General features: G+C 50.5%; 1 protein-coding gene across 2 annotated transcripts in view; it reads right to left on the bottom strand.

Moving 5' to 3' along the window:
- SMC6 (structural maintenance of chromosomes 6) overlaps positions 1 to 24,847 on the bottom strand; it is a 2,412,589-nt gene that overhangs the window by 229,307 nt on the left and 2,158,435 nt on the right. For both annotated transcript variants that reach the window (XM_069605927.1, XM_069605928.1), the window contains one exon: positions 13,255 to 13,407. In XM_069605927.1, coding sequence (XP_069462028.1) covers positions 13,255 to 13,407 — 153 coding nt within the window. The remainder of the gene's footprint in view (positions 1 to 13,254; positions 13,408 to 24,847) is intronic.

Here is a 24,847-nt window from a genome sequence, read left to right as displayed (position 1 = left end):
TGTGCCATAAAGTTGACCGAATCAGAGCCCAATAATTGCCTGTAAGGGGGGTCAAGGCGCGTATTAACTGGAGTGGCTGATTGATGCTTGCCCAATACGTTAGACGCATCAGCCGTCAGATCTTTTTGCATTGGAATACCAGAGCGGTCTGAAACTCGAAAGCCCAGGACACATTCCACTACCCCTGGTTCACTTGAAGGGTCTGCCTGCATTGAAAGATGTAGCCTTCCATCAAAAGACTGGAGGGCTGAATCTCTTCCACAGTTTCCTCCTCAAATGCATAGTCCGCTGAGGGTCCCCCAGGAGCTGGCAGTTACAGATAGTCAGCCAGATACAATCGGAGCAGAGGGAGGCAAGATGGGCATCGGAGGCCTGGCTGTTGGCAGAGTAGGTGGAGCCAAAGGTGGAGTTTGAGGTGTTTACAGAGTAGGAGCCAGAGGGAATAGTGCCCTGGGCAAAGGAACAGGTGCCAATGCAGTCAGCACAGTAGAAGCAGAAGGCTTCCGAGGCATCATGACCTTAGTCAAGCACTTAAAATATATCACAGCCTGAGAATTCATGAGTTTTCGGAAGCGATTTTAATAAACAATCTTTACACGCAACCCATTACTGTGTTGACAACCAAGTTCTGTATGCAGAAGAAGACTGAGTCCACTGAGCCGGATTGCTCGGATACCAATAAGGTTGCCTGGGCACCAATCATCACTCTGACAAGAGCATAAACGGCAACAAGAAAACCCAGGTTTAGCACCCGACAAACAGGGACAAACTAGAAGTCCCGGAGCAGCAAATATAAACAAATCAAATGGAGTAAAAATAAAAACTGTACCAGTCCAGTTCCCATGGAGCAATAGAGGGTAGGGGACAGGAAGTAGGAGTATTTATGTACCCCAATTTTAATCTTTTGATGTTACAGACGCGAGACAAAGTAAGCAGGAGAGAGAGTTTGCAATCTGGCTCTTTTAGCGGTCTAAACCCAAAGAGCTACTACAATTACCCAATTTAAAAAGACTAAATGTATCAAACTGAGAAGGATAAATGCGAGGGTGGAATGCGATCTGATGCTTTGCCACAGAGCGCTCTGCTCTACATCTGTGTCAGCGTGACAGATAAGTGACCCAAAATATACTTAACCTGGGATGTATGTATTAAGGCCTGCCGCCCTTTCACATGCTTTTACAACATAGCGTACTTGTTCGAACTATCACCAATGACCTAAATGCATAGCGATAAAATATACTTCTAATAGATTCCTTTCTCTCACATAGCCAACCAGAGGATGCAGTGGACCTCTCCAGTGGCTCCCCTAAACACCTTTATGGTTCCGCACTGGACATGATGTTAGGGAGACTTCTCTGTAAAGGCTAATTTCCCAAACCTAGTGAGTCCCCCAGCAGCTTTGCTGGATTTTCTTTTTTTCTCCTGCTAAGAGCGAGACTCTTTCACTCCCACTCTTAGACATGATTTGAGGTGTTCCTTTGTCTTTCCATGTGTTTTATGGGATATGGGGTCTTTTACTCCATAGGGTTTCATGTGTTTTTGATGTGGGTTACACAGCACCCTCCATGCCGTAACCCAGGGGTGTCGTAGCGACCCCCAAACATAGACTCCATACCCTGGGACTGACTACTGTCTCCCAGGGCATGTAAAGTCACCATTGGCTTTACTAGTCCCAAATTATGAACAGAAACCAGTACAAGCCATCTTAGTGTGGATGTACTGGTCGGGGCAATTCGATTGCCCGGGGGTCTGTTGTTCGAGGGGGCACGTCTCCGTCCCCCCTGATTGAGTTTTGGCTGGTGGCAGTGGCTACTACTTTTTATATTCGACCGCGAATATATATCTATGGGGTTTTCCCACTGTTCGAGGCTACCAACTTTAATTATTTAATTCCTATAGCCTCGAACATAACGCTGGTTTATTTATTTAATATTAATTCACTGGTTGGTATTTTTTGCCAGAACTCAATTCTAAAATGGCATTTGTGTTCTCTTCTGTGACTCCAACCTAAGTCGAGCCCTTTGTTCCACTTTTTGGCGGGCTTCTCCACAGAAGCCTCCAAAAGTGGTGCCACTCTTTCTGGGTACCACAGGGTGTGTGGGAGGGGGTTTAGGCACCCTGGACTGAGTTGCCTTGGCAACTCAAGTCGCACTCCTGTGTGATTGGCCCAAGTGGTGAGCCGGCCGGCTCACCACTTAGCATGTTTGATTGACAGCTAGGCTGAGTGAATGGGGGTTTGCTGCATAAAAGCAGGGCTTTTAGGACTGGAACTGGAGAAGTCGCCACAGGACCTACGAATCCGAGGAGGGAGAAGCTGAGCCGACCTGCAACGACGACACCACCGGTGGAGCCCTGCCGAACCGTCTCACCACTTTTCCCGACGACAGAGGAGATCTCCAGTCCGGAGAGTCTTCTTCCTTTGACTGGTTGGGATAACCAGTTTTGCCCTCTTTTCGCCTTCCTGGAGCATCTCGTGGCCGCCTTGCCCGTGCCAAGCACCCCGGCAACCGGAATACCATGGTTTACCACTACCACAAATAGAAGGGTAGTACCTTTTAACCGAAGAACTCCGCGGCTGGTTTCTTCCCTGGCAGTGCAACAACCTTCATCTTTCCTCCACGTCGAGACCTCCCCTTCCTCTGGACGAAACACCAACTTGCACCCGCTGCCAGGAACAACTGCCCCCGCTGGAGCTTCCTTCCCACTTAAGGTACTGTGTCCCACCTGGCTTCCCTTGCGACAGATCGTTCGGGGTGACAGTAAAGCCTAAAGGCCCAGGGAGGCCTGAATGAGGTGCCCCCCCACCCATTTGGGGTTAGGAGAAGAGGGCCACCACAAAATGTCGGACAGGCCCCCCAATGGGTGGGGCAGTATGTTTTAGGCACTCTAGGGGCAGAATGGCACACTATTGTGCCCATCTGCGCCAAGGGGAGTTGGGTAAACAAAGCAAAAAAGTGAAAAGGGTAGACAGCATTTGGGGGGGCTGTGGGGCACCCCAAAGCGCTGGGGAATTTTGTAATGGGAAGCAGTGGGGGCCATGTCATGCAGATATCTGCTCCTACAAAGGGACACCTGATCCCAGGGAACAGTGCATGACACCCTTATCTGCCCCCATGGAGGACTACATGGGATGGCTTGCCCCTCCATTTGGGGAGGGGATGGAGAGGTGCACCCCCCCTTTACATTTCAAAATTCCCCAGCGGTTTAGGGTGTCCCTCAGCCCCCCTAAAGTGCAGCCTACCATTTTCAGCTTTTTTCTTTGTTTACCAAACTTCCCTTGGTGCAGATGGGCACATTGGTGTGCCAATCCGCCCCCAAGGTGCACAGCCCCTACTGCCCCATCCATTGGGGGGCCTGTCTGACGTTTTGGGGTGGGCTTCTACCCCAAAACGGCTGGATTATTGGTGGTGTGGGTGGAAATGGGCCGTCTGGGCAGATATTTTGGTGGGCTGGCACACAATTGCAGGGGCAGGCCAAACATTGCGCCCCATGCCAGCAGAACATTGGTGTTACCCTGGGAGCGGATGTCTCCCATGTGGGTTGTCCGTCTGCAAGCCCAGGCTGCAACTCTGGCTATGCTACGTTACAGATGACACTTCTGGGGAGGAATGGGGACCCTGCCGGGGCTTCCTGGAGCTGCCGCTGTGCTTAGAGGACGGTACACCCACATGGTACATGGATGTCCAAGGCCGGGTATATCACCTCCAACCAGGGCTTTAAGTGTGGTAAGAAATCGAGGGGGGGCCCTCATTTGGGGGCGTGGCTTGCTGGAGGGGCGTGGCCTAGAAAGTACGCAAATCGTAAGGTATGCACACAAATATATATACATGCTATATATTTGTATGCGTACCTTACTATGGTTTGTGTACTTTGCAAGCCATCTTTTCTAAACATAGAAACATAGAAATATTTAACATATTTCTATGTTTAGAAAACATGGCTTGCAAAGTACACAAACCATAGTAAGGTACGCATACAAATATATAACATGTATATATATTTGTGTGTATACCTTACATTTGCCTAGTTTTCAGGCCATCTTTTTAATTTTTTCGGGTTTATAAAAGATGGCTTTGAAAGTACACAATTCAAGCCATCTTTTTAGAAAGCTTTGACTACGGACAAAATTGTCCGTCGGCAAAGCTTTATAAAAGATGGCTTGAATTGTGTACTTTTCAAGCCGTCTTTTATAAACCTCAAAAAATGTCGAGGAATCCCCAGGTTCGCCGAGGGTTAAAGACACCTCGGCGACCTGGGGAAACAAAGGGACAGTAACTGCTTCTGGTGACCTCTCGCGCGAGGGGTCACCAAAGGCAGTTACTATGACTGACAGAAGTGTCAGCCAGCCTCAGCATCGCTGTGGCTGGCTGGCACTTCTGTCAGCTCGCCTGACTTCATGGCAGGCGCATCTCCCGTCGCGACTGTGGCTGCGACAGGATAATGCATCCCGCCAATCTTAAGGTGGGACTGGAGGGGTGGGGGGGCAGGGCCCCGGCTCAGCCCCACTTTTTGGAGACTGCCGGGGCCTGGCCCAAGCAGGCCCAGGCCCACTTAAAGCACTGCCTCCATCCGTCCTGGAGTTGCAGCTGGGCTGCATTACAGCTTTTCCCTTTGGGGCGGTATTGGCACACTGCCAGGACTCCCTGGTGAGGAGAAGCTGTAACGTAGGCCAGCCAGAGCTCCAGCAAAGTTGGCGGTAATGTCCCTGGCCCTGGGCACCCTTCTCCCATGTGGGTCTTTGGCGGGTCTTGTGGGTAATACATTCTGGGGAGATTTGTGCACGTCAGACATCTTTGGATTCCTACGGGTGTCTTCTTTTCAGAAATGCATGAGGTTCCCTGTTTTCCTTGGTAGCTTGGACACCCTAGGCCCATATCTGTATGGTGTGCCCTTCTGAAAAAATCCTGAAATTCAGCTGTCGGAAAAGACTTGGGTTAGCTGTGCTTTAGGCTTTCCACTTGGCGTCCAGGTAGGTGCACCCACACATGTGAGGTGCCGTTTTCATCGGGACACGTGTGGGAACGCAGGAAGGTATGACATTTGTTGTGTTTGTTTAGTTTTCATAACGTTTCAACCCATTTCTGGTGCCCTTTGTCACACAACCCTTTCATTTCCCAAATGTGCCCTACATTTAGTCGCTGCTTTAGGCACCATACACTTTTGTAAGATGCACAAGTCACCTACCCTTGAAAAGGTCTGCCTGTGCTCTTTCAGAAAATGTATGCTTGCCTTTCCTCACCACATTGGTATTCCTGATTTACACATGCTAAGTACGTCTGTTCAGGCCGTAAGCATAACATTCCTGTGTACCATGGCTCAGTGTTTGGCTTGTGGTATTGCTTGTTTTGTGAAACACTAAAAAATGTGTGATTTCCTAACTGCAAGAGTCGGGGAATGTAGCGGAGCATTGTTTTTCTCAAAATTCAAAGAAGCCATTGCCGTACCAAGCTAACCATGTCCACCACATACCTTTTTTTCCCTGTAACTTTCCAGTTTTTTCCCCAAACTATGGAATTTTCCCTTACCTAGTTGTTGCCTGACCTGCGCAAATCACCCCTTGCTAAACTTGGAATTTTCTCCACTTTTCAGAAATGTATGCCTTTCTGTCCTCCGATTCGGCTTTCCTATCCTTTTCTTCAGTTCCGTCCACGCATGTACAATTGGCAAAAATTACCAAAATCGCCTACCTCTCACAAAACGGTTGGTAACCAAATCAAAATCAATTTTTTTCGTTTCCACTCAACCTGTTCTTGAAAGCCAGGAAATTGGGGAATTCAGCACAGCAAACCATTTGTTCCTAGCTCTTATAAGGAAAAAACCACAGGCTTCTTTTGTACATCATTTTATTGGCATTTTTTGAAAAAACCCAACCTTTTCCCCCTTTTTGGTTATTTTCTCTCACCCCCCTATAGCAACCTTGGATTCCTTACGCCCGCCTACATGTGGGAAAAAAGGGGCCAAATCTGGCCGCGATATCTCATGTAACAATAAAGTTACAAGGCATTGAATGGCGACATACCAAAATCACCAAAAAAGGCCTGGGCACTGGGGGGGAAAACCCATGGCACTTAAAGGGTTAACGTTACAAGCAATAAACAACTCCATATGAAAAAACAATTGAGTTTGTCAGTACTTGTTCCCTCATTGTCAACAATGAGACATTTTATAGTGTGGGTTGACCGTTTCAATGTATAATAGTTAACTGTAATGAAAACTTGTGGTACAGTAACCTCTTATGTTGTACAAATAATGTAATTCAGGTGGAGGACGTGAAGTCCTTATGTTTTAAAGAAAGCACACTGATTTTGTCAAATGTGCCCTCAGTACAGGCTCGGGCATGTGGTTTATGATCCCAAATTGGACCAGGGATAGTTGTGTTTATGCAAACAATAAATATGCATAACTTTGACTCCACATAAAAATGGGAAAGAATTAAAACCGAATGGACACACCCACTATATATATATATATATATATATAGTGTGTGTCCATTCATATATATATATATATATATATATATATATATATATATATATATATATATACACATACATACATACATATATATATATATATATATATATATATGATACATTACTCACCGTAATCGCATTTCTGATGCTTGTATCTGCTTAGATTCACATGCTGTGCATAGGCCAACATCTAGTGGAAGCTGCAGAGTATTACAGTTTGTTTTTCGAAACTCGAAAATGGGCGTCGACACAGGGCGTGCCAGTAATACTATCCCTAGTGTGACGTCCACTGTACCCAAGATCCCTCACGCGTCTAGGATCCTCAGATTGTATTTTTTCTGACATGAGGTAGCATGAGGAGTAGCGTGAGTACAGATAATCCAAGCAGGTAGATAGAAAGGTAAGACTACAAGCAACCATGCGCCTTCTCTCAGAGGGGAGGAAGGGTGGGTCGCATGTGAATCTAAGCAGATACAAGCATCAGAAATACGATTACGGTGAGTAATGTATCCCTTCTGAGGCTTGTGGAATCTGCTTAGATCACATGCTGTGCATAGATTAGCGAGCAGTACCTGAAGAAGGAGGTGGGATGTGAGAAGGGTCATGAGCAAATAAGTGTCTTAGAACCGCTTGTCCCACTTGTGTATCTGCCTTGGAATGGGTGTCAATGCAGTAATGCTGAGTAAAAGTGTGAATAGAGCTCCAAGTCGCTGCTTTGTAAATGGTGTCAAGGGGTACATTTGCAATGAAAGCCAGAGTGGCCCCAATGCCTCTTGTAGAGTGGGCTCCTGGCGTGAAAGGCAGAGTTTTTCAGAGAGTGAGTAACACAGCTGGATACAGTTAATAATCCACATCGAGATGGCAGCTTTAGAGACGCGATCCCCCTCTCTGCCTGTAGCTACGGAGACAAACAGCTGATCTGTTTTCCTTAGCGGTCTGGTTTTATTGACATAGTAGAGGACCGCCCTATGCACATCTAGGGTGTGTAGGTTCACCTCAGCCGAGCTTTGAGGGTCCTGGGAGAAAGCCGGAAACTCGATGGACTGGTTTACGTGGAATTTAGATATAAACTTAGGTGAGAACCTAGGGTGTGTGCGTAAAACCAGTTTGTCTTTATGGACAGTAAAGAAAGGATCCTGCACTGACAGAGCCTGAATTTCACTGACCCTTCTTATAGAAGTAATAGCTACTAAGAAGGCCATTTTATAAGTCAGGTGTTTGAGACTGCTTTTATGCATGGGCTCGAAAGGGGGGCCCATGAGCTTAGATAGCACCACATTAAGGTCCCACCCTGGTGGTGGGTTTGAAATAGGAGGGTGAAGTCTCTTTACTCCTTCCATGAAGGCTTTAACTACTGGTACTTTCCACCACAAGACCTTGTTATGGGAAGTGGTGTATGCCGACAGGGCTGCCAGGTGTACTTTCAGTGAGTTAAAAACCAGTCCTGCATCCAGCAGGTGGAGCATGTATGTAACAATAGTGGAAGGAGTGCAATCAACTGGGTTGATTTGTTTACTCTGGCACCAGATAACAAATCTATTCCACTTGTCAAAGTAGCAGTGCCTTGTGTTTGGTTTCCTAGATTCCTTTAGGATGTCCATACACCTCTGTGGTAAATTGAGATGTCCAAACTCTATGACCTCAGGAGCCATGCTGCCAGGTTCATTGAGTTGGGTTGCTGATGCACTGTTTGACCTTGGTGCTGGGACAGTATGTTGTACCAGGCCGGAAGTTTGATGGGCTCGCACACCGCCATCCCGCTTAAGTGTGGGAACCACGGTTGTCTTGCCCACATGGGAGCAACTAGGACGAGCGTCATCGACTCTCTGTTCATCTTGTTGACCACCTTCCTGATGAGGAGTTGGTGGAAAAGCGTACGCAAACATCCCTGACCAGTTCATCCACAGGGCGTTCCCCTGGGAGTCTGGTTGGGGGAACCTGGATGCAAATCCTGGGCATTGTCTGTTTTCGCTTGTGGCGAATAAGTCTATAGTGGGGAAACCCCACTGAGAGAAGATATCTTCTACGACCTCTCTGTGTAGAACCCATTTGTGTTCCTCTGGGAGGGAGTCTCTGCTCAGAGCATCCGCTAGGTAATTGAGCTCCCCTGGAACATGTTGTGATGACAGGAAGATGTTCCGTCTGAGTGCCCATATCCAGATTTTCTGGGCAAGCTTGGACAGATTTGGCGAACGAGTCCCTCCCTGCTTGTTCAGGTAGAACATGGCTGTCGTGCTGTCCGTCCGGATTTGCATTGACAGGTTTAGTAGGTAGGGCTCGAACGCTTGAAGCGCTCTGAATACTGCCAGAAGCTCTAGCAGGTTGATGTGGTTCTTGGCCACTGAGGGAGACCAGAGACCCTGAGCTGTGTGGTGGAGATGGTGAGCTCCCCACCCCGTCAGGCATGCATCGGTAGTGACTACTGCCTGTACTTCGGGATCGTAAAAGGGTTTCCCCTGTGCAAGATTCTCTCCTGTCCATCAGTGAAGGCTTTGTACCAGTGTTGGCAAAACGACCACTAGATTATCCCACTGACCACTTGCCTGAGACCACTGTTTCGCCAACCATTCCTGCATGGAACGCATGCGCAGGCGCGCGTGCGGGACCAGGTAAATACATGACGCCATCATGCCCAGCAAACGCATTGCTTTGCGTACCGTTATTTGGTGACCGGACTGATATTGCAAAATTTGCAGTAGTATATTCCGAATTCTTTCCTCTGAAGGAAATGTCAACCCCTCTTGAGTATCTAGGATTGCTCCTAGGAACTGTTTGGAGGTGCTTGGCACCAGGCTTGACTTTTTCTCGTTGATTGAGAAGCCTAATTCGTGGAGGAGATCGATAGTCCTTTGAATGTTTTTCCTGCAAATTACTGGGATTTCCCCCGTTATGAGCCAGTCGTCCAGATAAGGGTACACCGGGATTGCCTCCCTGCGTAGGTGTGCAGCCGCCACCGCTAGTACCTTGGTGCCGAAGCTATCCCGAAGGGCAGTACCTTGAACTGGTAGTGCCGACTGTCCACCTTGAAGCGCAAGTACCTTCTGTGCGCTGGGAACATGGAAATATGAAAATAGGCATCTTTCATATCCAAGGTTGCCATGTAATCCCCCTTTTTTAGGAGGGGGATTACCTCTTGTAGCGTAGTCATTCGAAACTTTGGGGGCTTGAGATACTTGTTGGCAGGCAGTAAGTCCAATACTGGGCGCATTGTTAAATCTTTTTTTGGCACAAGGAAGTAAGTTGAATAAATACCCTTGTTTACCTGGTGTCACTCTTTGTCGTGGAGGATGGTTCCGGGGACGCTGCAGTAGTTCTATACAGTACCCTGCGGATACTGTTGACAGCACCCAACTGTCTGATGTGATCCCTTCCCAAGCCTGGGTGAAGTTGGAAATGCGTCCCCTTACTAGGGTTGCGTGAGAAGGGACCCTGAACTGAGCGTCACTGCTTTGGTGGAGGCGTGCCTCCTCCTCTACTGGGGCTGCCTCTGCCTTTACCACGTCCTCTCCTATTACCCCTGCCGTAACCCTGGGTAGACTGTTGGCTGTTGTTCCAGTGTGTACCCTCAACCTGGGAATAGTTTGATCCTCTCTGGGAATTTTGGCCGCATGGGCGACGAAAATTTCTATTCCCTCTCTGGTCAGGGGGTTTATTGGTTAGTTGGCCAAGGGACTGGAGTGTCTCATATTCGTCCTTGGCATTTTTCAGCGCGTCCTCGACCGCCTTACCAAACAACAGATCGGCTTCCACTGGTTTGTCCAACAATGATGCCTGGGTTTCTGCCTTAAAACCAGACTGCCGTAACCACACATGTCTCTTGATAACAGTACCTTCTGCTATCAATCTGCCTGCGTTGTCCGCGGCGTCAAAAGTTGCTTTTAAAATGCAACCAGACACGGCTCCACCCTCTGCTGAAATTCGTGCTAACTGGCCCTTTAAGGGTTCTGGTGCAGAGGCTATGAGTGCCGCGACTTCTTCCCACTGATGGCAGTTGTAGCTGGCCAACAGGGTGGTGGAGTTTGCAATCCTTGCCTGATAGGCGGACGTTGAGGCTAGTTTCCTGCCGAAACCATATTGTTTTTTGCTCTCCTTGTCTGGAGGTGCTTCCGACGATGACAAGGGTGTTCCAGCCCTCTTACGAGTGTTAGTGACAACCAGGGAGTCTGGATTCAGATGTCCTCTTATATAGAGAGGGTCAGACTGGGCTGCCCTGAAAAGTTTTTCACCTTTGGGATTGACTGCTCTGGTGAGGTTCGGGTTCACCAGGGACGGGTCTATTCTTCGCTGAATAGACTTAAGGATAGGGATGGTCTGGGCAAAAGGCCTCCTTTCTCCCACTAACTCCTCGGCGAAGTCCCTCTCCTCCTGGACACCGTGGGTGTCAATATGGAAATGTTCTGCTGCTCGTGCGAGAACCTCGTTCAGGAGGGGTTGGTTATCGACAGGGGAGTCGGTAACTGGGGCTTCCTTCTCTACCGGGGAATCAACTCTGTAGGTTTCAGGGTCTTCCTCTTCCTCTTCTTGGTCCTCATCATCCCCATAGTAGCCCGTCCCGGTTTGCTCTTCTACCATGCCAAATTCTTGGCCCTCACCAAAGGAAGTGTCTCCTTGATATTGTGAGTATGGCCGTGAGTATGGTTGTACCGGGGCTTCTTACTCGGGGGGGATAGGATCATTATAGCCTGAGGGTGTAGACCCTTGTGGATTATATGAAAGGAAATGGTCTGGATTTTTATCATAAAAGTCTGCCAAAGAAGACATCCTTGACATGACCCTATCTATGTCATCACTCGACCATTCTTTGAAACTGGGAATGACTCTCTCAGAAAGTCTAGGAGACATATCCTGAGTAGACTTGCTGGTTTTAGAAATAGCAGACTTGGGCTTGTCTGTCTGTTTAAGAGGAGTGGAGTGTTTTACAGGTGTGGAAGAGTGCAGTGGCTGCTTCTTCTGCTGTTTTCCCCCCTCCCCGTGAGTGGAAGAGTGTTTTCCCTGTCCCTTTGTGGTTCCGGAGGTTTTCGACGCCTGGCGTCGAGGATTGGGGGTAGAGTCCCTATCCTTCGAACGTGGGGCCGCGCTGATCTTGTCTGCGGGCTCCGACTCCTGGAGAGCGGCCTGGGGGTGGAAGTCGTCTTCGTCCTCCGACGATCGAACTTCCGTTAGCTTAGGGAGCGAGGCACTCTTGGCAAGAGTGGATGATTGCCTGGAGTCATGCGGCGATCTCGATCGAGAACGCCCAGAGGACACCGATTGGGACCGTTCTCTATGTGCCTCTTTCCGAGAACTCGACGTCGTCGAGTCTCGGTTGGACTTCGTGTGTTTTGTGTGAGTGGTGTGTGAAGCGCTTGTGTAGCCGGGGGTCTTCCCTATAGCCGCCCTGTCGGACAACCTTTCGAGGTCGGGGACTTGCGCTCGGCTGTCTTTAGACGCCGTAATGCCCTCGCCGTCCAAAAGCACAGCGTCCCTGCCATCGCTGAAGGCGCCCTCCGCCGCCATGGCCGCCTGCCTGGCGTGGTGGGCCCAACGCTTTGTCGAACGGTCCTTAAGTGTGTTAGGTTTAAACCTACTACACGCTCTGCAGTTCGCCTCGGGGTGGTCCCTCGGCAAGCAGAGATTGCATGTGGCATGCTTGTCGACCCAAGGGTATTTGCGATTGCACTTGGGGCAGAATTGAAAAGGGGTACCCTCCATACGCACCTTGAGGCAGCGGGCTGGTAAGTGTAGGAAATGTATAAGATGTACCTATATACAAAGAGTGTAGAGTATGTCCAACCCCCCACTCTCCCTACTTGCAGGGCCGAGGCCAGAGGCCTTCCAAGGCCCGGGCCGAGGCCAGAGGCCTTCCAAGGCCCGGGCCGAGGCCAGAGGCCTTCCGAGGCCCAAATCCGTCGTGCAGCAGCAGACGGTCGAATTCTTCTCCAAGCCGGCGTCGAGTGTTGAAGTTCGACGTTGGGGTGGGGAAAGGATGTAAATGTATCAATATTTTAGCAAAAGTATGGCTAAGGCCAGGGGACTCCGCAAAATGCTTCCGACCAGTATGGCGGAAAAAAACAATCTGAGGATCCTAGACGCGTGAGGGATCTTGGGTACAGTGGACGTCACACTAGGGATAGTATTACTGGCAAGCCCTGTGTCGACGCCCATTTTCGAGTTTCGAAAAACAAACTGTAATACTCCGCAGCTTCCACTAGATGTCGGCCTATGCACAGCATGTGATCTAAGCAGATTCCACAAGCCTCAGAAATATATATAAATATATATATATATAAAAATATGATATCAAAACATTTAACTATGGCTTCTTAGAAGAAAAATAGATACATAAAATGCTATGTGCTTCAACAATACAGCACACGTCCCAAATGTGCCTTTTGAAGCAATCGTGCCACACCGTTATAGGAGCTAGAAAGCAGACCTTAACAAGGTCTTACACACTGTTGAACTGCTTGCCAGGACAGCAGGAAACACGTGGGGAGGTATGCTTTAAATGAGAAATGAAACAATCCTAGTACTGTGAAAATGGTTTTGGAAAGGAGTGGAACTAGTAAAAAACACATCTACCTCCATTTAAGCTAGGACCCCATCACAATGTTAAATGGTTGCTGCCAAAATAGACAGTACTGCCCCTCTTAATCTGTTTCTATTCCAAGCTGTTCTCGCTTAAAGTAGTGATACAAAGGGCAATTCAGAGATAAAAATAAGAACCATAATAAAATGAATTGCAATATAGGGCATTCAAAGTAAATATTTGCGACGTGGGGGGTAATTGTAACATACTTACCATGTATACATCAAATTCATCCAGGCATCTAAACGGTGATTCAGCGATGGACCAGAGGGATAGGACAAAGCAGACTGTGGAAAAGGAGCGTTCACCGCCTGATAGCGACCGCATATCATTCAGGGCAGCCTTGTTTCCCTCTCCAGGCTGGACCTGTAATTAAATAAAGAACAGTCGGTGTTAATTAACACACACACAGTCATCCCAAATCCAGCAACATAGTGTTTAGTTAAAGGGAACAACAAATGTCTTGCGTCTTAGTTGTGTTCTTTCTGATGGATTAGTCTATCTGGGAGGCCCCATCTTCATTGCCAGCTGACTTCTGAAATTTGTTTAGCCCCCAGTGGGTGCAATGCAGCTCCGCAGGGCGCATTTGTGTGCCCATACACTGGACTTAATGTTGGGGGCAGTATATTTGGAGTCGCCATGCCACAGGACCTCAGTGCCACCTTTTTGCCTAGCACTTACCAGCTGAGAGACCGCAAAACAGACACGATGAACAAGCTATCTGCCAAAAAGGGCAAGTTTAGAGGGTGATGAGGAATCTGTAGGGGGAAAAACGAATCCATCAAGAACATTACTGTGAGGCAAGTAATTTGTTCTTGTAATGGATTACTTTCTCCCACATATTCCTCGTCTTAGAAATACTCCCATTGCAACAAAGAAATCTGAAGGACAGAGAAAAGCTAGAAAACACCTTTTACACCAGAAACAGAAAATTCTGGATGACTGATTGCCAAAGCAAGCGGCCTGCCCCGACAGGGAATCGAGAAAGTCACGTTTAGCAAACGTGTGCCAAGCCCATGTAGCTGCCTGACAGGTGTCCAAGGCAGGTATTTCGCCGCCTCAGGGCAGTGGTGCAGCCAGCCTCTGGTTGAATGAGGTCTGAGACAATCAGGGACATCTTTCCCATCCAGACTATCATTCAGAGATGGAGAGGATGATCCAACTGGACAAGGTCTCCTTGGCAACAGCTTTGCCCACACGACCATCAGCATAAACCATAATAAACTGGTCATCTTTCCTGATGCCCTTTGTCCGAGAGACATTGCAGCTGAGAGTGAATACCGGGGTCTAGATGATGGTTTCTCTCCTCAGTCTAGGAAGGATGGAGCAGAGGGAAAAAACAGATAGATGCATCTTCTTAAAGAGATTAAATTCAGACAAACTGAACTAGAAGCACAGTCTAATTCTCAAAGTCAACATCTCTGGGAAGAACACCATGTAGGGAGGTTTAACAGAGAGCCTGAAGCTCACACTGAACCATCTGACTGAAGTGATGGACACAAGAAAAATTATCTTAATGCTGAGAAGTCTTAAAGAACATAAATGAAGGAGCTCAAATGGAGCTCCCATAATAAAGGTCAAAACAAAGTTAAGATTCCATGCAGGTCAACAACAAAATGAAGTAGGGAAACTTGTTACCCAAACCCTGCCTAACAGTGGGAATGGTGCAGAACAGACCATGCTCAGGAGACCTTTTAAAGACTAAAAAGGCAATCAGGTACACCATGACCTGCCAATCTGCAAATTCCAGCCAGGCCAAGGAAAGCAGGAACTCCAAACGGGAATTTAGACAAGTTAAAGGTCCCGACTGCTCTACCGACACCATGTCAAAAACCTACTTAACCTGCAGGTATAGAAAGGCTTGGTGGCAGACCTCTGTACATCCAGGACATTGAACTAGAAGGCTTCCTTATACCTTAGCCTTTTCAGCAGCCACGCATGAAGATTCAGGCTGCCAAAGCTCGGATGGAGGACCCAAACCCTGGAAGCTCTCTGGCTACTATGTCCTCCATTCCCATTCTGAAATCTGAGTCAACGAGGACCCGAACTTCGATAGCTTCCTGAGAGCTAGCAGAATTACACGGCTCAGTGAAATGCATAAAGGAGTTTGAAGTTCCATTCTACAAGCAATTCGTCACCTACACCTTCGTGCAGAGGATTAGAAAAACTCACTTCCTGTTCACATAGAAAGCAAAGAGATCAAATTGAGGAGTTCCCCCAAAAGGTGATTATTGCCTTCAAAACTTTGGGAGCGCAAAGACTTCCTGCTTAGAGTATCCACAGTGACGTTTCCTGTCCCAGCAATATTTGCCACCATCAGAGAAACGTCATTCTCCAGAGCCCAGAATCACATCTGCATTGCTTTCATGTACAGAGGTGAAGACCCAACGCCACCCCGCTTTTTGATGTAGTGCATGGCCATCATGTTGTCCGTCATACATTTGTGAGGAAGGAAAACAAGGTCAGCCTGCGATTCCATACTCCAGCAAGTTGATGCGTTGACAAGCTTGTCAGTGATCAGAGAGATCTCACCATAATATCTTGCAGGTGAACATCGCAGCCATTCAAGGATGTGTCCATGAGCACTGTCAGTTGGGGCCAGATTTGCTGAAGCAAGGGCCTGAATCATGTCGTCTTGTAGGGCCCACCACAGGAGATCGAGACAGAGCCTAAAAGACTTGCAATAGGTTCGACATGTTACCACCAAACTAAGACCATTGACACTGAAGCCGTCACTGGAACTAACATGTGTAATCAGGCCTCTAGCACCACCAGGATGCATAAGGCAATGAAGACCAGAAAGGCAGAAGCTGGAACCAGACATCGGACTGAAAAGCATGGACCACTTGAAGGATGTTTACTACTCATCCTCAGGAGGGAAAGCCCTGCCCATGTAGGTGCCCAAAACCTTTGAGATGAACCTGAAGGACTGGGATGGCGAAACATGGGAGAAGCCAGGTTGGGCTATTATGTAGCGATGATCCAGGAAGACATGATTTCCCCTCATCCCCCCTGAGCTGAGCCGCCAATTCAAATAGAAATTTGGTGAGCACACTGTGCCGTGGAAATATTGAACAACAGCATATAGAACTGGTAGTGGGTGTTTCCAGCCACGAACTTCAGGTACTCCCTGTGGTTGAGTTGAAACAGCACATGAAGGTACAAGTCCTGGAGGTCCAGAGACATCAATAAGTCCTGTAGCTCAAGTGCCTGAAAGATTTGGGCCAAGGAGATAATCTTGAACTTGTACTTATGCACGTACAATTTTAAGAGCATCAGACACATGAAAGGACGTAGGTGCTAGTCTTCATTTGGGGCCATAAAGTATATGGGGCCAGCCCTTTCCTAGCTCTGAAAGAGGCAACTACGCTAGGGCTTCCCTTGACAGAAGCTTAAATCGTCCAAAAGGGAGCACCAAGAGGCAGCGAAGGGCCAAAATTAGGGTGATCAGTTGAAAAGAAGGGAAGCAGTGCCTCTTAGTGATGACATGTCCAAATGCCGAATATGTTGGGGTGCTATTCCGCGACGAACAGAGACAATCTCCCCCCACCGGAATTGAATGAACGAAGTCGAATTCATAGTTGCTTTGTCATGTTGGGCTGCTGTATGTAATAAAGGCAGCAAAGCCTCCTCACTAGTCCCTTTGCCTCTACATTGGTGGGGAGGATGTCGCTGTGATTGCATGCAGGAGGGCATGTGACCCTGCCAGTACTAAAGAGGTGAAGGGTAAAAAGCAGGAGCCCTCGAAGCAGAGGTCAAAGGCTGTTTAACAGCAAGGATTCATCAGCCTTGGGACCAAACAGGTTATTACCATCAAATGATATGTCCAGACGTTTTGAATTGACATAAGGAGCAAATCCTGGAGGTCCTCACAAAGGAGAGTCTCCATAGGACCATGGCAGTGCCCATAACACATGCCACAAAATCCTCCATCTCAAGGCCTGATTGTAAGATCAGGCCTTTATCCTCACATCTTTACCATCACCCATCACAGTGTTTAACCCCACCTTCTAATCTTCTGTTGGCAAGTTCTCTGACGCAATGGCAATCACATTCCACAGAACACAAGATTACCAGGGCACATGTATAATTAACAGCCCTCAAAGCAAGCCAGACCTAAATACAATGAAGCCCATGACATGCAACTTTTTGCACTCCTTATCAGGTGGAAAGGAGGAAAAAGATGTGGTCTTTAAACACACCATTACACCAACAAGCTCTACGGTAATGAATGAATTGAAAGGAAGCCTGGTTCCATGGGAGACGCACATGCTGCTTGGCAAATCACGCTCTACTGTAGGGGCCATGGCTGACCTCTCCGAGGTGGCCAGCACAGTGGTGGCAACTGCTGTGGTGAAAGGCATCAATGTCTCCTGCGTATGACCCTGCACAAAATGTCAATCAGGTCATGCTGGATTTTAGCCTTAATGGGGGCAGACAACCAGAGTGACTGCCACACTTCAGCAATCACCTTCTGAAAACAGGCATGAAGCCTGCGTGACACAATCGTTGGAAGAATATCCGGCTCAGGAGAAGTGCCCAAGCCACTTGCCTCCTGTAGGTCTGCACCAAATCCATCAGGTTCTCTCCATCACCATAGAACTGATCAGGGACAAATTTCCGTCTCACTTGAATAACATGGTTCAAAGGGGATGGTATCACCTTTTACATGAAAGATTTGTCATTTTCAAAGGGAACTTTCCCCTTGATATATTGAGGTATTCAAAAGAAACGCTTAGGTGGAGGCAGCCAGGACATCAATGCTCAAAGTCGGGTCAGCACTGCGTCAGGGTGAAACAGGGTACACCACTAGCAACAAAACGGAGCAGCAGGTGTGTGGTTGCATTCAAAAGAGATCACCAAACGCTGTCTAGCCTGATAGTGCCACCTGAAGGAAGAAGAGTGATGCCTCGACTTGTGACTAAGAGGGGAACCACTTAATATGTGGCTTCCTTTTTGCACTTCAGAACTGGAGAATGTTAATTCACTGGCTTCTTAGCCTCTGAACCCAGGGATTTTGAACGGGGGGGTGCTAACCAACCTTGCTGGTAATGAACGAGGAGCTTGGCAGCAGACTCCCGGATGAACTTTCAGTCACTGATTGGCAAGAGCTGAAGGCTTCCGTGTTGTGGTCTTCAACAAGGCAGTAGTGGCACCCCCTGTAGTGACCCGGCATGGGCATTTGCCTCCCGCAGACCGAGCATAGCTTCAAGGCTGACGCCTTCAGGGGATTATGCATGATGCAGTAGAAATAGCCAAAACAGGTCAAATCGACATTCTCGTGCCTGGAAGTGTGAACTGAGCAATGGGGCTAGGGACCTCCTTGCCCGGCTTGAGAAACAGACATGGGTCAGAAGCCAGCCGACATTCACTAATGTGGCAAGGGGCCCTCACTTTGTTTATGTTGTATTGCAGTCTGTTATAGGGGTAGGGGCAGAGATCATGATGGAACAAGTTACTTACCTGTAACTGTTGTTCTCCAGCATGGGTCTGGCATGGATTCACATGGTCATGAATATTCCCCGTCATCAGGCTGGGAATCCTCGGTAAAGAAAAAACCAGTATCAGTTTCGTTTTCGTAGTAGTAACCAATCACTGATCTCTGCGTCATACTGACCACAGCCAATGACTGCCTTCTACCTAAGCACCGCCTCTGGCAACCATCTTCAGATTTGGTAGCACGTGAAGTGGCAGTATGACCAAGTGAAGAGCCGCAGAGGGGTAGGCGGGAGGGTTCGCATGTGAATCCATGCCAGACCCATGCTGGAGAACAACAGTTACAGGTAAGTAACTTGTTCCTTCTCCAGCATGGGGTCTGGCATGGATTCACATGCTCATGAATAAAGAATACATAGCAGTACACACATGCACAACCACGGGAGGTGGCAAAGGCTCAACATTAAGCATCACATCAAACTCAACATTAAGCAAATCTTACCTCCTCACCAGGCTCACCTTAGGCGAACAGGTTGCGCAGCACTGCTTGGCCGACCCTGGAATCCTGATCGACGCAGTAGAATTTTGTGAAGGTGTGCGTCGACCTCCACTTAGCAGCCCTGCAGATGTCCAGCAAGGGCACACCAGATAGGAAAGCCGTGGTAGCTGCGATCGCTCTGGTGGAATGGGTTCTCGGACGGCCAGGCAGCGGTCGGTTTGCCAACCGATGACAGTACATGATACAGCCGGAGAGCCATCTGGAAATGGAAGCCTTAGAGAGAGCCTTCCCCTGATTGACAGGTCCAAAGTTCACAAAGAGTTGTGACGTCTTCCGAAAACCCTTCGTGCGGTCCACGTAGAACTTCAGCGCTCTAGCCACATCCAGCGAGTGCAAAGTCCTTTCAGCCGGCGACGAAGGCGACGGGAAGAAAACAGGCAACACCAAGGGTTCGTTGAGGTGGAAGTCCGACGGCACCTTGGGCATGAAGGAGGGGTGCATCCTGAGCACTACCCTCGTGTCGTGAAAAGTCAAGTACGGGGCCTTGCAGGAAAGGGCCTGGATCTCTCCCACCCGTCGTGCGGAGGTGATGGCCACAAGAAACGCTGTTTTCCACGACAAGAACTTCAACGGAGCCGAGTGCAGAGGCTCGAACGGAGGTCCCATGAGCTTGGTCAGCACCACGTTGAGCTCCCACGCCGGGGCCGGAGCCTTCACCGGCGGGAACGATCTGAACAGTCCCTTCATGAACTCTTCCACCAGACGATGAGACCACAAAGACGTCCGCCCCATGGTTATGGTGTATCGGGAGATCGCAGCAAGATGAATCTTGATGGACGCGTGCGCCAGTCCAGCTTTGGCCAGCGTCAGTAGGTACGGCAGTACTTGGGGAGCCGTAATCCGCAGAGGGTTAATCTTCTGTGCGTGGCACCAGACAGAGAACCTCTTCCATTTGTGTCCCTAGCATTTAAGATTTGAGGACGCCCTGGCCTTTGCAAGAACCTCTCTGCAGTCGGCCGGTATGTTGTATCCTCCAAACTCTAACGCTGCAGGAGCCAGGCCTGCAAGTTGAGCGACTTCGGGTCGTGATGGAGGATGGCGCCTCCTTCCCTGGAGAGAAGATCCGCGTCCACTGGCAGCTTGATTGACGGGGACGCTGACAAGTCCAGAAGGTCCGGGAACCATATCTGCCTCGGCCACGCAGGTGCGACGAGGATCATCCTGCACAGTGACCTCTTGAGCTGGTTGATGAGCCGGATCAGCAATGGCAATGGAGTGAACGCGTATAGAAACAGGCCCTCCCAGGGGAACGAGAAAGCATCGCCCATGCTCCTCGGCTGGGGAAACCTGCTGGCGAACCTCCGGCACTTGGAGTTCGTCGCCGTCGCGAACAGATTGATCTGGGGTGTGCCCCACCGTCGGAAGAGGCGGTCCACTAGATCCTGTCGTAGTTCCCACTCGTGGCACGAGCGCAGCTCCCTGCTGAGTGAGTCGGCGATGGTGTTTTTTATTCCTGCCAGATGAAACGGCACCAGAAACATCCTTTGGGCGACGGCCCAATGCCACAGATCCTGCGCCTCCCTGGACAGGGCTGGGGACCTGGTTCCGCCCTGTTTCCTGATGTAGAACATGGTGGTGGTGTTGTCGGTGAAGATCCCCACCACCTTGCCCTTGAGGGACGGAAGGAAGGACCTGAGGGCCCAAAACACTGCACGGAGCTCCAGGACGTTGATATGGAGGGACTTCTCCGTCGGGAGCCAAAGGCCTCTCGCGTGCAGATTTTCGGTGTGCGCTCCCCACCCTTGCAGGGAGGCATCCGTGGTCACTGTCTCCTGGTGGCCGGGGGTCTGGAAGTCCATGCCCGCCGTCAGATGTGCACGGGTGCCCCACCACCGGATCGCTCGTCGGAAACTCTCGTCGAGTGTGATCCTCTCCTCGAGGCTGCCCGTCGTCTGGATCCAGCGCGCGTCCAGGAACTCCTGCAACGGGCGCATCCGGAGCCTGCACAGGGGGATGAGGTAGATGCAAGAAGACATCATTCCGAGGAGGGACTTGATGGACCTCACTCTGGCCGCGTCCGCAACCAGCATCCGCTGCACCTTGCCCAAAATGGCCCTTGTCCTTTCCTCCGACGGAGAGGCCAGAAGCGACACAGTGTCGAGCTTCGCTCCCAGAAACAGTGCGTCTTGCGCGGGCACCAGGTGGGACTTGGCGTAGTTTATGGAGAATCCCAGGTCCGTGAGAAGTTGGACGGTCTTTGCCGTGTCCACGGCGAGCTCCCTTGTCTTGGCTCGGATGAGCCAGTCGTCCAGGTAGGGGTTGACGTGGATCCCCTCTCGGCGCAGCTGCGCCGCCACCGGTGCGAGGCACTTGGTGAACACCCTGGGTGCCGACCTTAATCCGAAGGGAAGGGCTCTGAACTGATAGTGACGCCCTTGGACCACGAACCTGAGAAACTTTCGGTGTCCCTTTAGGATGGGAATATGGAAGTAGGCATCCTCCAAATCCAGCGACGACAGGAAATCGCCCTCCTCCAGCTGACCCAGGACGTGTTGGAGGGTGACCATCCGGAACTTCTGTGCCTTGATGAATGTGTTCAGTCATCGTAGGTCCAGGATGGGACGCCATTCTCCCGTCTTCTTCTTCACGAGGAAGTATCTTGAGTAAACTCCAGAGCCCCGAAGCCTCTTTGGGACGAGCTCGATGGCGCCCTTCCTGAGCATCGCCTTTACCTCCAAGAGAAGTTGAGGGACGTGATGTTCTTTCCTGGCCACAGGGGGGACGCGCGGGCACCTTTTTTGAAACTCGAGCGCGTGACCCTGGGCTAGGGCATCCAGCACCCAACGGTCGGTGGAGATGGACTCCCACACGCTGACGAAGCTCGCCAGCCGGCCTCCCACCGGGGTGCTTCGGTGGGGGCCCGACCCCACGGCCGGTTCATTCCTGCTTCGGCAAGGCTTTGCCGCCTTGAACTCCTTGGCGACGACGGCGGGGTCCGCCGGACTTGCCTCGTCCCCTGTAAGCTTCCTGCGACGACGAACGGGCCGCTTGACGGTAGGTGGAAAATCCGCCGCCGGAACCTTTGGAGGCACCCCGTTTGCCTCCGCCGCTCCGAAAGGGCGGCCGCCATTGCTGGAGAACCCCAAGAGCCCAGGTCGTCTCCGTGTCTGCCTTGATGGCTTGAAGGGAATCGTCCACTGTTTTCCCAAACAGGTTGTTTCCATCGAACGGCATGTCCAAGACTCTGGTCTGCACGTCTTGACGGAAGTCAGTAGCCTTGAGCCATCCACGCCGCCTAAGGCACACGCCGTTGCCCAACTGGCGAAATCCAGTGTCAGCGATGTCCGTCGCAATCGTAATGGCGTGGTCCGACGCCACCTCTCCTTCCTGCAAGATCTCTAGGGCATCTGCCCTCTTGTCGTCCAGTAGGAAGTCCAGCAGGGGGGCCAGTTTGTACCACAGCTCCCTGTCGTAGCGGGCTACGATAGCCAAGGCGTTGGCCGCCTTAATCGTCGTCGCTGCAGACAAGATGACCCTGCGTCCCATCGTATCCAATTTCTTTCCCTCGCCGTCTGGCGGGGAAGTCGACGTAGAGGCCGCACCCCCCCCCGCTTTCTTCCTGGCCGCCGCGGAGACGACGGAGTCCGGGGTCGGCTGTGCCCGGAGGCACAAGGGGGCCGCGTCCGGGACGGTACTTCTTCTCGTACCGATCCCTTCTAGCCGGCGTCGTGGATGGGATCTTGAGGAGGGCGAGGCCCTCATCCCAAATATCATCCAGTAGAGAACACGGAGAGGACCGTTTTCCTCTTGGCCTCGCGCCGTTGATAAAGGAAACCTTCCTCCTTCTTCTCTTCCGGGCAGAGCTGGAAGAGCTCGGATGCCCTGGCGATCATGGAGTGAAACGATCCAATCTCGTCGGGTGGGGAAGCCCGGGTGGGAGGTGACGACGGCAGATCCTCGTCGTAAACCTTGTCGTCCGTACCCGTCGCGGCCGTGTCAGTCCCCGTATCATCCCCACGAGTCGTGGACGGGGAGGAGGGCTGAACAGGGCGCGATGGCTGAAAAGGAAGTGGAGGATGAATCCTTCTTCTCTTAGGGGGAGGGCTCCCAGAAGGGCCTGGCACCAGGTCCCCCGTCGGGAGCGGTTCCTCCGCTGGTGGTAACGGCAGTCTCGTCCTTCTCTCCGAGCATAAGGACTGTATAGCCAACAAAATGGCCGCCGAGTTGTCTTGCGGCGCTGGTTGAGGGGAGTCCGACGGGCGGTCAGGGGCCCCGTCGGCACCCTCGACGTTATCGTCATCTCCTACGTCGGGATCCCTCCCGACGGGCTGGTCTTCTTCCACGCCAACGCCGTGGCTTAAGACTTCGATCAGCTCTTCCTCAGAGGTTGAGGCCGAATCCACGACGACCTCCTGCCCCCCCTTTTTCTTCTCCGTCGGAGGTTTCACGGGGGTCCTGTCGATGGGCATAAAAGAGGACTCCCTCCGCGGTGGCAGGGAGACTCTGAGCCCCGAGGTCGCCACCACTGGTGTAGCCTTCACAGGCTGAGCCAGGGCTGCCGCGACCGTCTCGATAGAGGCCTTGGCCGGATGGATTAAGGCTTTCACCACCTTAGGTGCGCTCACCGCCTTCTCCTTGGGGGGAGGGACACTGCCTCGCTCTCCCTCCGATAGGGCCTTCGAGCTCGACCGGGGCCTCTCCAGGAGCTTCGCCGGGTGCTCGGCCTTCCTCTTACCCGAACCAGAGCGTTGGCTCGTGGTTGATGGTGCCGGGGAGGATGCGCCCTGCCTGGCACCCGTAGAGCCCGACCGTTCGGCGCTCCCGGTGCCAGCGGACTCGCGGTGCTTGGCCTTGTGTTGGACCCCCGTCACCGGGGCGTCCTCAAAGGTCTTAGAAGACCGCTCGGATTTCTTCTTCTTCTTCTCGCCTGACGGGCTCTTCCCTTCCAGCCAGTTGGCGAGACGTTGATAGCGGTCCTTCATGGTCCGCTCCGACATATTGCCGCAAAACGCACAGTCCTTCTCCACGTGCGTCTTGTCCTCATGTAGGCAGTAAAGACAAAAGGAGTGTTCGTCCTCCTTAAAGACATTCTGAAGCTGGCATCCAGGGCAGACCCTGAACAGCTTTCCGGGCGTCGAGCTTCCCTTCTCCTGGGCCATGTCCGAGATGGGCCTGAGAAACTTCTGGAGTCCTCCAAAAGCGTGGCTCGACGAAATCTTCACCCTTGAGGGATGTAGACAAATCCGACACGGGTCCCCGTTGATCGGATGAAGCAACGGTGGAGCTTGAAGCTCTTTTTGACCGAAAAATCGAAGTTTTTGAGAAAAAACGTGAAAAAATAGCACTAACGCTCGAGAGCAATAGCACGAGGATCCCAACACTTGAACGTGCGGTAAAAATCTGAAGATGGCTGCCAGAGGCGGGGCTTAGGTAGAGGGCAGTCATTGGCTGTGGTCAGTATGACGCAGAGATCAGTGATTGGTTACTACTACGAAAGACAGATCAGAAACGAAACTGATACTGTTTTTTTCTTTACCGAGGATTCCCAGCCTGACGACGGGGAATATTCATGAGCATGTGAATCCATGCCAGACCCCATGCTGGAGAAAGGCAAGTTTTTCTGGACAGACAGATTATGTTTACAGACCCCCTCACAAGCACCCTTTAGACTTCTTTATTATTTTTTTTAAGTATAGGGCCAAGAAGCGATATGGAGAGCAAAAGGTTAATTGTGAATAGAGAAATAAGTTAACCAAAATGACAACTTGTCCGCCTTCTGATTCTGACCAAGCAGATATTCCAGAAGTATACTGAGTGTAGGGAGAAAAGGAACAGAGGTCACGGCATGCAGTGACTCTATATATGCTGTCC

The sequence above is a fragment of the Ambystoma mexicanum genome, chromosome 4p (genome assembly GCF_040938575.1).
Source record: "Ambystoma mexicanum isolate Mex_15411 chromosome 4p, UKY_AmexF1_1, whole genome shotgun sequence".
Lineage (NCBI taxonomy): Eukaryota > Metazoa > Chordata > Amphibia > Caudata > Ambystomatidae > Ambystoma > Ambystoma mexicanum.
This window is presented reverse-complemented; position numbering and strand designations above follow the sequence as displayed.